The 14,921-nt window shown below is 34.8% G+C and overlaps 1 protein-coding gene across 1 annotated transcript; it reads right to left on the bottom strand.

Annotated features, from left to right (window-relative positions):
- Positions 1–5,321: 5,321 nt before the first annotated feature.
- Positions 5,322–5,776, bottom strand: LOC125859883 (14 kDa proline-rich protein DC2.15-like). Its single transcript, XM_049539730.1, has one exon. It carries the CDS (start codon positions 5,774–5,776, stop codon positions 5,414–5,416), a length of 363 nt encoding a protein of 120 aa, XP_049395687.1. The 3' UTR covers positions 5,322–5,413.
- Positions 5,777–14,921: the final 9,145 nt, after the last annotated feature.

The raw sequence follows: 14,921 nt of genomic DNA, 5'->3' as shown, positions 1-14,921 counted from the left end.
AAGGAGTGAGGGTGTATATAGGTTGTCATATTAGTCACATATTCTTTCATCCAAACATGTGGATAAGATATTCTTGAGGAGGTTTTAGGACTGACATTATGCACAATATCTTGACTCACCAAGTAATATTAATAGCAACGGACCTATAGCAATATCATCACCATTTACAAAATCCAGATCTACTAAGGAATCACTCTCAACATCTTGATCCAATATCATGTCATTCACAATTTCCTGATGATCTAGTGCATCATTTGTGGGAACTTCACCATTAGTAATAACCTTTTCCTGAAGCTCTTCATATGCAATTGTATCTGTCTGCTGAACATTCAAATGCTTATCTTTCATTTTGCTGAAAGGAAATATATGTTCCTTGAAGACAATATCCCTGCTCACTGTAAGTTTTTTTAGACTCAAATTATATAATTGATACCCTTTTTGGCTTGGTGATTATCCCATCATGACACATGCATTTGCCCTAGAAGAAACTTTATCAACCTTCACAATCTTGGTGGCACAGCATAAACAACCCATAGTTCTCAAATGATCAAGGGACCGTTTAACCTTATGAAAGGCTTGATAAGGTGACTGCCCTTGTAGTACTTCAGTTGGCATCTTGTTGATCAAGTATACAACTGTTGTTACATATTTTCCCCAAAATCTAATAGGAATGGATCCCTGAAACCTGAGATCTCTTGCAACCTCAAGTATATGTCTATGTTTCCTCTCTACCACCCCATGTTGTTGATGAGTGTGAGGACAACTGCTCTCATGTGTTATTCCCAAAGAGGAGAACAATGAACTGCACTCTCCATTAAAAAATCAGTTCCATTGTCAGATCTACTTCTTTTTACTTGTTTATCAAACTGATTTTTAACCAATAAAAAGAAGGATTTCAAAACACCAAATACATCACTTTTGAATTTCATTAGAAACAACCAAGTCATTCTTGAATTGTCATCCACAATGGTTAGAAAAAATCTAAAACCATTATGTTTAGCAAATTTATATGGTCCCCATACATCAAGGTGAATAAGATAAAAAATATCACCTGTGAGTATGACCTGTCCTAGTCATACTCACAGGAAATGGAAGCCTTGTTTGTTTTGCCAAAGGGCACACTGGACAATTTTCACACAACTTCACATCTGACTCTTTATTAACTAAGGACAATTGTCTCAAAATTCTAATAGAGGGATGCCCCATTTGATTGTGGCATACTATGCATTGTGAATCACATGTCTTTGTCATTAAAACCACCTTTTCATCATTAGCAGTTGTGTTTGAAGAAGAGAATTGACTGGGAAAGTAGTACAACCCATCTACCTCCTTACCAATCCCCTTCACCTCTCTATTGAAAAGGTCATGAAAAACACAAAAATTAGGATAGAAATGGACAGAACACTTTAGTTGTCTAGTCAGCTGAACCACTGAAAGTAAGTCATATTTGAAATCAAGGACCACTAAAACATTCTCTAATACCCTTCCTGCTGGTATCTCACAACTTTTTGAATGAGTAACTAAAGTAGTTTTCCCATTAGGAAGATATAGTTTCTTACCTATGTTCCTGTCAGATGTATTGATGTTATCTAATATATCAAGATGAGAAGTCATGTGGCATGTTTGCCCGGAGTCAATTATCCATTTATTCTCCCCTTTTAGTGTGTTAATCCTAGTATTCATGGTAGTCATAGAATCCTTCCCTCTAGTGGATGCTGAAATTTTTTTAGCATAGGAATCACGTGCCATGTTGACCATCTCAGCAGCCTTCTCCTATTCATTCAGAAGCTTTACTATTTTCTGATATTGCTTTGAAGTGAAGTTTGGTTGTGCAACAAGTAGTTGCAGGTTAGTGCGAATTGAATTGAGGTCATAAGGATTATGTGCATACTTTTGTCCTGTCTCAACTGGTCCAAACACATCAATAGTCTCATCTCCTCTAGCAACCTGTACATTATTTACAATGCCTCTTCCTCTAGTTACATTTACACCTCTAATCCAGTTTGTGAAGTTATGCTCAGCATGTTGCCTTGGCGGTTTCTTTTTAAACTTCCAGTCTTATGGATATCCAACCAGTTTGAAACATATCTTTTGAGTGTGGCCATGCATCTTATAGTGATCACAAGCAGATTCCAATTCACCTTCTTCTTAGCATTGTAGTGTCCTCTACCAATGTTCATGGATGATTTATGCCTATCACCATCAGTTCGATTATAACTTCATCTTCCTACAAACAGTGATGTACTATCCACTATATCACCTCCAATACGCATGTTCGAGGTAATTCTCTGACTCTCATTCGAAATTATCATTGCATATGCTTTGCTTACACTTGGCAATAGACTCAACATTAAGATCTAACTATGCGCATGTCCATACGTCTCACTTTATCCCATTAGAAAGGCAAGCGATCATAGATATTGTACATGATCTATATAAATTCTATATCTATCACAATTACATGGTAGCGGGGGTACAAGAGCATCAAATTCATTCCAAAGCAATCGCAACTTCGAAAAATAATGGCGAGAACAAATGCACTGCATTTCTCCCTTTGTTCCTCCAATTCCGGTGCATAATCTTCCTTTCTGCATGTTCTGGGTGCAAAACGTATCTTGCTTTTTTTCCTAAGAGTGATTAACATTGATCTACTCCATATTGCATAATTCTCTACTCCAGTGAGTTGAACCATAGTTAAAGCACAACCTGGAGTGTCAGATGGATGGTGATAAAGAGGGTGATTCCTCTTTGATTCAATTACTTCAAGTGTCTCTGTTGTAGCAACTGCAACTGCTACTTCTTCAATTGCATAAGGCATTGTCAGCTATGATAGCTCTGTGCATCTTCAATGGAGGTTTTCAGAATCGATTGCAATGAATAAAACAATATATTGATCCAAAAGCTCTGATATCATATTGAATTTAGGAAGAGAGTTGGGAAATTTTGTATTGTATATTGAAAAACTGTAACTACAGAATGAAAGAGCTCCTATATATACAATTCGACTAGTCACTAACTACTTGCTAACCATATCTAATCATCTGGTAATGTGTAACAAACTTACCCGACTATAATAAGGTCAATTCCAATTAATTAAATGTCTAACTAACTTTGTGAACCTAACTATCTAATTGAACCTTCATCTTTTAACACCAACCGAACAAACTTTTAGGGAATAAAATTTATTTCGTCTATTATATTTATATGTGATCCTAACCTTGCTACTCTTGTTGCTGATAGCAAGATAATTTATGCTCGTAACACATCCTAGGGATATAATCGTACAGCTAACTGTCAAAGTAGAAAAATTAAGGATCAGAAGTATGGAGGAAATTAGAATCACTCTTTCCATTAAAAGATGGTGAAGGTACAAAATTATCCCCTACTAGACAAGTTCCCTCAATACCAAATGCTGTAGTAGACTGATGCTATTGCCAGAGCAATTTCAGGTGCTACCTCTACCTCAATACCAAATGCTGTATAACTTAAAAATATGCTCAGCCATAGTTTAGTTAGAATAAGATCCTCTTCTACAATAAATCATATTTTCTTGCTCATTGAGTGAAGTGGTTTCCGAATCAAGTGTTGTATTCCGAGGTCAGATTTAGCCCATCTCGCAGGGTAGTTTAACCCAAAAAAAAAACGTTGGAATTGGTTCAGTAAAACATCAATTCTAAGTTTATACACTGTTAAACATCTCACTCGTAAACAAGTAGAAAGGTAAACGCAGTAGAAATTATATTTAGATCTCGAAAGTACACCTTATACATCAATCACTATATATATTCAAGACCTCAGACTAAATTAAATTAGCCAGAAGAAAAGGAAAGAAATGTGAAATCCAACCTAATGCATTAGCATCTTTTTTTGTTTTGTTAAAACAATGCTACTGTTATATATATTTGTGCATCAGAACGACACATTAGATGTGATATATATGACCATTCAAATTCAAATTAAAAATAAATAGTACATCATTAGAAGTAATTGTAGCAGATACATCAGTAATTAAATTTAATAAAAAAGTTCCTGATTCTAAAGCATACAACAGTCAACAGAGGAAGGCGATAATTAAGTAGGAACAAGAAAACCTGAAGGCTGAATTACAAGAAAACAATCATAAAATCTCAGCATAACAAATCCCACGCAAACTGCTCCCATCATCACCCCACACCCCAATACTCCAAAATACCTCCCATTTATAATATTACCTTGTTCCTCTTCATCAACTTCCTCCACACCTTTAAAATCGACAACAGGTGAATCCTCCGAAACATCATAAGAATCACCAAAATCGCGCTCTACAGCCGCCTCGCTATCATCATTAATACACGACTCGCTACAAGAACAGACCGAAGCAGCGTCATGATTATTCATATTATTTCCGTCTAATTGTTGCTGTGAGTGAAGATCAAAGACGGTTTCGAGTTCGTTGAGTCTGCGACCGATGTGGTACAAGTGTCGTGGCTTGGACGGGGACGAAGTGATTTCTGCAGCCAACAAATGATTTAAAAATTCAAGTTGCTGTTCAATGGCGTGAGAGAGAATCTCGTGGGTCGCGGAGTCCGGTGGGAATGTGAAGAGCAAATGGAGATCCGATTCTAGTTTTTCAAGTTTCTTCCGCAGTATTCCATATCTCTTCGTCATTTCTTAATTGATGAAAGTAGTAGTTTTTTCTTTAGTTTCTACTTGTAAAAATATTCATCATGCAGTCGCGACGGTTAATTAAAAAGACGGTTATTATGAAAGCCCCCCTATAACTAAGGATATTTTAATATTTACTTCCCGCGTGATTAATCCTCATATATAATGGTTCCGGAAAAACAAACATTACATATCACTTAATAACTAAATCATACAAAAACTTAAAATTATAAAACTATCATGTATAAATCAAAATTAATGGAGAAAAGTCAACAAAAATAATTCCTCTACTTCATATCAAGTGAATTGTTGAGACTTTTTTCATGATTCAAAATAACGGAATGTTTCAAAGTTCAAGAAATTATTGAACATTTTTAACACGTGTTAATAATAGGGCAGTTGAAAATTAAGCATTATAACAGATGATATATGATTATTAAATGATAGTAAACAATATATAAAAATATCTAAGGAGGTTACCTATGGCTTATTCAAAAAGTAGAGTTAATAATATATAGTATGAATTTAATTAATATACGAAGAGCATGGAGAGGTAATAAAGACTAGTTTTATTTATTGATTTGTTAATACGTATTATACGAAGATGAGAAACAAGTTGAGGAACTTGATTTGATGCAAATTAGTTCACTTATTTAAATTTTAAAAGGTTCGTACGTACGTGCATAATTTCATAAGCACGACGAGACATGATTTATTTATTTATTAACCCATTTGCAATTAAGCATAATGAGGCAAAGTAGAGGGTAGTTTAACAAGTGAAGCCAGTAGGAGGATTCTTTCCACAACTGTTTAGTATGAGGCTTAAAGAGAGTGATACATTCAAATTAATTCCCAGCACATTTGCTCTAATGGCTGTGCACAAGCAAACCGCGGCCTCTAGGTCCGTCAGTCCTTGGATCAAACTGCAGCATGGCAAAGTTGGTGGAGACCCGACTACTACATTTACCAAATTAAGTATATTAGCACACACACCAAGTTTCAAAGTATCTATTGAGCACGTTTGTTGTCCTCCGCAATTTCCAGTATCATTGGTTCCACTTACAAGAGCAAACGAGAGGAGATTCAGTGATAGGAAAAGGGTAACTGAAGACTGACTTGTTTTGGAAGCCATATGAATTAATTAAGGAGTTTATAATTCTTAAGATGAAACCATCTAACCATGGGTATTTATACTACTGTTTGTTGCACTTGAAACAATTTTAGATATTATTATTTCAACTTAAATATTAGATTAGTAGCATATATAAACTTAGTCAATTATTGTCTGCTCATGTTGATTAATTGGTGATGCATGAATAGTTACATGTTGAAAATGTTAAGGAAGCATTAAGTAGTACTGTTGTAGTAGTAATTAGTATTAGCCACCACCAAAGGAAATAGATCTCAGGTTTGAACTCTGAGTATGGAAAAATTCTTGATACAGAGCACTTCCCTCTTAATAGGATTCTACATTGTGTGAATCCAAAATAGACAAAGTCTAATAAGGATAACGGACACGGGTTAAGAAACAAAAAAAAATTAGTACTAGCCGCCGCTATTGGACTCGGCTCACCTCCAATGTGCCCCTAATTTAATTATATTACCATTAATTTTAATTTATATTACATGTATTCATAAAAATTTGAGAAAAATAGAAAGGAGCTCCATCCAATAGTTTGCATGCATTCATGCTCTATAATATAGCTATTGGAAATTTAATATGCTTTTGTAGTATTAACTATTCCCGTGATCAATGACATTTCTACAAAACTACTACAAGTCAGGGGCGGCTAAACGAAATATGTGGCCTAAAGCTAATTCTTAAAAAAAAAGCCTAAATATATTTCGCTCATTTTATTTTATATTTTTTAAATTTGACTAGGCATAAAGTTTCAGATATAAAAAAAACTTTTAACACAATTCTCTAAAATTAAATATGTGTATAAATATAAATTAAAATATAAACTATTATTTACCGTGTTAATAGTTTATATTTTATACATGATACACTAATTTGATGCGTGAGATACAATAATATAAGCGCTGATACATTAATTTGATGCGCGAGATACACTTCATGATACACTAATCTGATGCGCGAGATACACTAATCTAATGCGTGAAAATGAGGGATTTTTGAGATTTGTAAAACTTATAGGGGATAATGGTAATAAGTAAACTAAAATGTGGGATTTCTGCAATTTTTCCTAAAAAAAAAGCCCAAATATATTTCGCTCATTTTATTTTATATTTTTTAAATTTGACTAGGCATGAAGTTTCAGATATATAAAAAAACTTTTAACACAATTCTCTAAAATTAAATGTGTATATAAAATATAAACTATTATTTACCGTGTTAATGTAACGATCCGAATCATCGTTAGTTAGGAAAGACAAAATGTCATGAAAATACTGGGCCAATCAACCCACCAGAGCGGGCCAGATGCCGCTAGGGCGGCGCTGCTCCAGCGGGATAGTTCGCACCAGAGCGGGATAGTCGGAAATAGAACTTAAATGACGCGAAACCTTATTTTCTCCTTTTTCCCAAAATACCAAAAAGAGGCGAGGATCACCCTAGAAAACCCTCAAAAGGCTGTTCTAGGCTTGGGAAGGAAGGAGAAAGATATTTCTAGCATAAGGATGTTGATAGCTTGCGGATTTCTGGTCAAAATCCACTGTTTCGTCGTCCAGAAGCTAGGACTTGGAGCTACAATCCCGTGCAACTGCTTGGCTCCCAGGTAGGCTAGGTTTATTAATTGAGTAGTTGTAAATTAGTGGTTCACTACGTAGTATATTGGTAATTGATGGTAGAATCCATGCGTAGGCTTTTGTGCACAGACAAAGGGTGGGTTGTATATGTATTTCTAGGTGTTACATCAGACGTATACCATAGAAGGAAACCCTCTCCCGTAACTCGGGTAGGTAATGGTTTGATTTCATGTTTGTGAAAGATATGTTGTTAATTGCTTCATTATGATGCCTGCATGTATGTGAATGAGGCACTGTTGATCAAACCTGATGAAAAGACTAAGTAGGCGTTTGGCCATGCGATACCGTATCATGATATGGTATCATGAGATGGAATCAACGTTTGGACATGCGATTTTGCACCGATTCCATCTCATGATTCCATATCATGAGATGTGATTTCATATTCTCCAAAAAACATGATATGGAATTACCATCATGATTTGAGATATTTTAATACAAAAATTGATCCGCGAGTTTATATTTTGTTAAAACATTTCCACATTTATATCTACTAACCATTTATTTCATATGTAAATAAAATTTATAATCACATCATTACTTTTTAAAATTTATTATTCTCACCAACATATAGTCATTTTAACTCACACCAACTGATTGTTAAAGTGATGAAATATTTATGGTCTATGATCATGAAAATATAGTTGTGGATGATATTGACCAACAAATGGCTCAAAGTAACAATGTTGGTTCGTCTTCTCGGTCACATGATCGAGAAATGCAAGTTCAACGTGAGGAAATTGTCCATACTATGTGGAAGGATTATATTAAAGATTAGTACACTACAATTTATGTTCAATTTTTTTATTAAATTAAAGTTAGATGAAATAATTACTTAAGTGGAGAACAAATAACTTTGTAATAATTAATTATGCGATTTTATAATTTTTTGTTTATTTGATAAGATTGAATAAACAATTGGGCTATTTTAATAGTTTTACAACTTATGGGATTTTTATGTTAATAAGAAAATATACAACACAAAAATTTCATATCGCATGTCCAAACAAAACTTCAATTTCATCTCATGATTCCATATCATGATACCATATTGCATGGCTAAACGGGCCCTAAATATGTACGATTGCATACCATGAACCCAATACTTGATTGTATGATTATGAGTATGTTCACTATGGGTGTGATTGTGATTGTGCTGACTGGATCGGGTGTCACGTATTGACATGTATACATGCATTGGATCGGGTGTCACATTCCGACACATGTACACGCAATGGATCGGGTGTCACGTTCCAACACACTAACAGTTTCAGTGTGGGTTCCATGAGATGACCATTGAATTGTCATATCTACTTGTTGTGAGAATGTGGAATTGTACATTGCCCCTGAATTAATAATCAATGCGTATATCTGTATGTTTATCATGTAGTGTTTACTTGTTATATCTCATTAATGAATGAACTGTGAATGTTCAGGCCCAAATTGGGATGTGGTATGATAAGTGGAGACCGAGGGCTCAAGTGTTACTACGTATTACCTTAGAGAAGTTGTATGAGCCCTTAAAACGGAGAAGTGAGGAGGTGTCGGTGTCGTAAATGNATGATCGAGAAATGTAAGTTCAACGTGAGGAAATTGTCCGTACTATGTGGAAAGATTATATTAAAGACTAGTACACTACAATTTATGTTCAATTGTTTTTATTAAATTAAAGTTAGATGAAATAATTACTTAAGTGGAGAACAAATAACTTTGTAATAATTAATTATGCGGTTTTATAAATTTTTGTTTATTTGATAAGATTGAATAAATAGTTGGGCTATTTTAATAGTTTTACAACTTATGAGATTTTTATGTTAATGAGAAAATATACAACACAAAAATTTTATATCGCATGTCCAAACAAAACTTCAATTTCATCTCATGATTCCATATCATGATACCATATCGCATGGCCAAACGGGCCCTAAATATGTATGATTGCATACCATGAACCTAATACTTGATTATATGATTATGAGTATGTTCACTATGGGTGTGATTGTGATTGTGCTGACTGGATCGGGTGTCACATTTCGACACATGTACACGCAATGGATCAGGTGTCACGTTCTGACACACTAACAGTTTCAGTGTAGGTTCCATGAGATGACCATTGAATTGTCATATCTACTTGTTGTGAGAATGTGGAATTGTACATTGCCCCTGAATTAATAATCAATGCGTATATCTGTATGTTTATCATGTAGTGTTTACTTGTTATATCTCATTAATGAATGAACTGTGAATGTTCAGGCCCAAATTGGGATGTGGTATGATAAGTGGAGACCGAGGGCTCAAGTGTTACTACGTATTACCTTAGAGAAGTTGTATGAGCCCTTAAAACGGAGAAGTGAGGAGGTGTCGGTGTCGTAAATGTTAGGTAGCTGGGTTGTACCTAGGAATGGGATTCGTATTGAGACAGTTAGTGGACCATGATAGAACAGACTATAGAGTCAAGGTCGAGTGGTGATGTGGAAGAAGTAAGGGTATGTTGTGAGTGGTTGGCCGGGTTGGTAGTGGTTACATTTAGAACCTCTTTAAGAGGTAGAATGGTTAAGTTATGATCAAGAGCGGAGCGAGTAATTAGTTAGAATCAAGTGTACTAGTATGCTTATTTAGTATTCGAGAATGGTAAGAGTGGAAGAATGAACAGTCTTATTGCATGTTTCTTACTAGTCGATTTCTTATATTATGCGGTGGGTATCGGGTTGACCAATGATGCCTACCAGTACGTGTGGTTTGTACTGATATTACTCTTGCTATGCCTTTTTGGCATAGTCTGATTGCAGGGTCAGTGATGTTTCATAGGCGAAGACGAAGACAATCTTTAACAGGTTCTATTTTTCCTTCCTTGTGGTGGGAGCTATGTCAGTTGTAGTGTATTTTCTACCTTGTAATCTTAGAAGCTATTGTACTTGTTTAGACTAGATCACTGGGGAAATTAATTACTGTACAAGTTAACTTTGAGTCGTTTAAAACTCTTATTTATAAAACATTACATGAATTTCTTTTATTCGCCAGTTTTCTTAATTTTCCGCATTTTAAAAATGGTTGTGAATGGAGGGATATCCTACTTAGGTGTTAGAATAGGTGCCCGCACGGCCTGGTGGGTTGGGTCGTGACAAATTGGTATCAGAGTCCAGGTTACCGGTATCCAGTACAAGAGCAAATGTGTAATAGACTCATGCGTATTGGTGTGTTGACGTCCACATCTAATCTTCAGGAAGTTATGAAGTATTTTAGAAAGTCGTTCCATTTCTTTTCTCCTTTCGTGCGAATTATCTCTTGTCACATGAGTTGAGTCCAATTGGTATCTCCCGATTCCAATTGGTATCTCAACAAAGTGAATTGGACGCCGTAGTTACGGCTGAAGGAACACAAGCAAGTTAAAATTGGAACTGAGAAGGTTCCAATTAGTATCTGGCCCTAGGGGTTGTGTAACTGCATGAGTGGTCAGTAATGGTCATCCATGGAGCGAGTTAATTAATAATTTTGACTTATCTGTGAGTTGTAGATTGAAACTGTAAATGTGTGCATATTGTTGTCTGAAATAACTATTGGTGTGAAAGGTACTTTTACTTGGATGTTGTGATATGATTATGCGCGCAATATTGTTTGGTTGGATTTCAATGTGTGCAATACGCTAGCTTAAATGTTCGAAATTGTGCGAGTTAAAATTGCGCGACTTTCGGGAACTTGTTGTCGAAAAGAGGTTCATCACTAAGTTTGGTGCAAAAATCTAGATAAGCTAGGATGTGATTCGTAAAATAAAATTTGGACGTGTGTTGCGACCGATTATAACTATGTGAGAATATGGGCATATCCTGGGGATGTGCATGTCTGTGGTGTGGAATAATGTGAAGGGGTTTTGGAGTGCATACCGTGGGGATTGACTCGGGGTAGACAATGACTATCCTAGCTAAGAGGGTTGTCCTAACTGCTTAGTTATAGCCTGGGAATCAAGGGAAATTTTTAGAAAAACGGGAAGAACCCTTAAGTTGAAAATTCATATTTTCCATGATTTTGAGTTTGTGTCTTGCTTATTTTTATGGGTTTTCCAACCACGAACTCCTCTTGACTTGTAGAACTTGATTTTCAACTGAAATCATATTTTACCCTTTCAATTTCAAAGTGATTTTTGGACTATTTTACACTCCCCCCATTTCAAATCCTACCAATATGAATATCATTGGACTTCTTTTTAAGAACTCTTTTCGTTCTTGATAATTGATGATCGTTCTGTGGATTGTGTGGTTGAGGAAAATGCTCCGATAGGGTTATTCAAGTGAAGTTTCGGCATTGAGGTAGGTTTGGCAATCCCCCTTTTAGATTAAGAAGAGTAATAAACCATTTTTAGGAAGTCAACCATGAAATGAGAAGTAACATGAATCTTAGAAGTTGATAGATGTTGACCTCCTTATTTAGTTCATATGATTCCTATTTGTAATGCTTAGCCTATGTGGAGGCTTATGTTATATTTGTAATTGTTGCGGGAATTATGTGATATTTGAGTAATTTTCCGAGCGAGGGGCTGTGTCACCTATCTTCATATTTTTCATTGAGATGCCTGAGTTAGGAGCTTGAGTTGATTTTTGAACATCTTAAATGAAAGAAATGATTTCTAAGTGTAAAGATTGAATTCGAATTGTTTTCTCTACTATCCTTATCATTTGAGAATATGTTTCATAACTTGTTGGGTTTAGGAACTTGATACTATTTGAAATCCGTGATGATCTGATTATGCCTTGTATTGTACGTGTTGTGATGCATTCAGCCTCATGCAACATATCAGTGTTCATATGAGTATGAGAAAGTGGAGAAATGCTATCTTTTTAGAAAGAAAATGTGACACCTTTCTTATATCTGTGACCACGAGTTAGGTGGAAAGTTGACGAGATATTGAGATTATGAGATTGGTATATGGACTGGGTATCCCCCATGGGTCCTTGTCTGGAAAATAAATGCTAGACAAGGTGTATACAATAGGTTATTGATGACGTTCGTACCACCACATCATTCTATCATTTCATCATCTCATTGCATCGCATTGGCCAGATTCGTTGTGTTATGTAACTTGTTTATGTGTTGATTTAAATATTCTCTATACCATTATGTGTTTACTATATTCATGTTGTCCAATATAAATTTATGGTACCAATGTCGAAATGAGACTTTTCTGCGTGTAGGTGGAAACGTTTCATAATTTATTTCATAAGTTTATTTAGTTGGTTATACTTAATCGCTCTAACCTACTGGGTACATGTGGATTGTATTCACCCCTACTTCTGTTATCCCTTTGGTGTAGATCCTAGTCAGGGTAATCCTCATAGCGATTAATTTGATCCAACAGATTTCTCATTTTTGGAGTTGTGGTGAGATTTTGCTTTCTGGATCATCATTAGTCTCCATTTATCATTTAGGGCCTATTTGTAAAGTCACTCTGATAATTGGATTTGGTGTAATTAGGTGTAGTTGCATTGTCTGACCTGTTTGGTTGGCCAGGTAATTATATGGTCAACAAGTAATTGTCTGTAGTTGGAAGGGGGTAATTACACTCTCCAATTCCCAAGAAGGGGTTTTGAATTGTTGGTAATTACATTGTAACACCTCAAAAATCTCTAAGCTAAGGCCTGGACTATTCTTTATTTACATTGAAAGTTGTATCGGGTGATTCTTAAATTGATCATACTTGTAAAGGTCAATTCTTTAGTATTGGAATGAATTTGGATATGAATTAAGGTCACATGAACCCCTAGCACAAAGTTGAGTTGAAAGCTTCCTCGCCGATTAAGTTTTTACATAAGATTCTACTTAGGTCAACTTAAAACAATCATATCTCTCAGCACAAAATGAATTAGGTGACTCATGACCTATCTAATTGAAGTTGTATGAGTTCTCTTTCCAATGCCACCAAATTTGCCTCATTTCTAGGTGGGAGTTAAAAGTTATGCAAATTGTACCAGAGACTGACACATCAGAATTTCCTGAAGACAATTCCTACGACTTGCTTCTACGGGTCGTGGAAATTTCAACGACCTGTACTATCAACTTGTCAAAAACTTTAGAAAATTCAGATTTTGGGGTCAAATTTCTATGGATCCATTCTACGGGTAGTAGAAATTTCTACGAATAGTAGAAACTTCTATGGGTCGTAGATTGGACCCGTAGAATGAGATCTTGAGCCGTAAAATTTAATATAAATTCCATGGATAAGATCTACAGTCTGCAGAACAAACCGCGAACTATAGATGGACTTGTAGAGGGTTTTTGTCAGTTTTTAAAGAGGGGTAGTTTAGTCTTATCCCACCCTTCTAAGCCTAAACCCCTACGTTTAAACACCTAAATAAGATCCTAAACAATATTAATCAACCTTATTAATCTCATTAACGCTTCCAAGTCTTATAGCAAGGATCCAAGAGGAGGGAGCTAAGATTTTCAAGCGTTATTCCAGTTTCGTCAAGAAATTTGTTCATTCGGATATGTAAGTGTATTCATAGTAATGGACTAGTTCGTCCTTACGCCTTACATATAAATTCAATTTGTAGTAAGTTGAATCTAGGGTTCTTCGCTCAATTTTATGAAATTCCCACTTTATGAGTTTTCGATACTTTATATGTTGAACTCCTTGAATTGTTGTTCATGTTTGTCGTTCCACATGAACCTATATATTGAATCTTCCTAAAAGTATTTTGAATTAGTAAGTTCCTTAAATTGATTTTGAAAACTAAAGAGAGTTTAAGAGAAGTTTTATGCATGGTTTTCAAACAGAATTTTAGAGAACTTGAGTGGTTCCGAAAATATCATTTTTCCTTGAAAATAAAACACTATTTTAAGAAAAGTACAGAGAGTTTTCAAAGTAATTCAAAAGTACTTTAGTCACTTATTAAAGAAGTCTTTGAGAAATTATCTTAACTCAGATAATATTGTACGTGAGCATTTCAGTTATATATATATCTTTGGAAATAGTATTGACCACATATATGGGGTAAGAGCATTTCAGTTGTATATATACTTATTAAAGAAGCATTTCATGTAATGATTTATTTCAGTTTTAAAGTCTATATTTGCTTGAGTTGGTCTTTCGCTACGTAGTCAGTCAAGCCAAGTGTTCACTTGGTGACCAACAATGGTTCTTGAATGTCGTCGCACGTCCAGGGTGTAGGCTTAGGGAGTGACAAGCTAATTACTTTTAAATTTCTTTTTTCTTATTTATGTTTTTTTTAAATACATTTTTATTTATATTATTTAAAAATAATAATTTGTTATTCTAAAAATTTCTAAAATTTTATTTACTATTTTTATATTTCATTTCCTTCACATTCTCAACCTTTACTTCATGTGATTCTATGTAAGTTTTCATATTATCTATTTTTTATGCCATACTTATTTTCTTATTGGCATAATTTTAATAGTATTCTAATTTTTAAATTAGTAGAAATCATTATTGAGTAAGGTTATAAACATACATTTTCCTTTTCTTTCAAATCATATTTATGTATGTTATGTTG

The sequence above is a fragment of the Solanum stenotomum genome, chromosome 3 (assembly GCF_019186545.1).
Source record: "Solanum stenotomum isolate F172 chromosome 3, ASM1918654v1, whole genome shotgun sequence".
In the NCBI taxonomy this organism is placed as follows: Eukaryota; Viridiplantae; Streptophyta; class Magnoliopsida; order Solanales; family Solanaceae; genus Solanum; species Solanum stenotomum.
The sequence above is the reverse complement of the archived record's forward strand: the minus strand, read 5'-3'. Positions and strand labels throughout refer to the sequence as shown.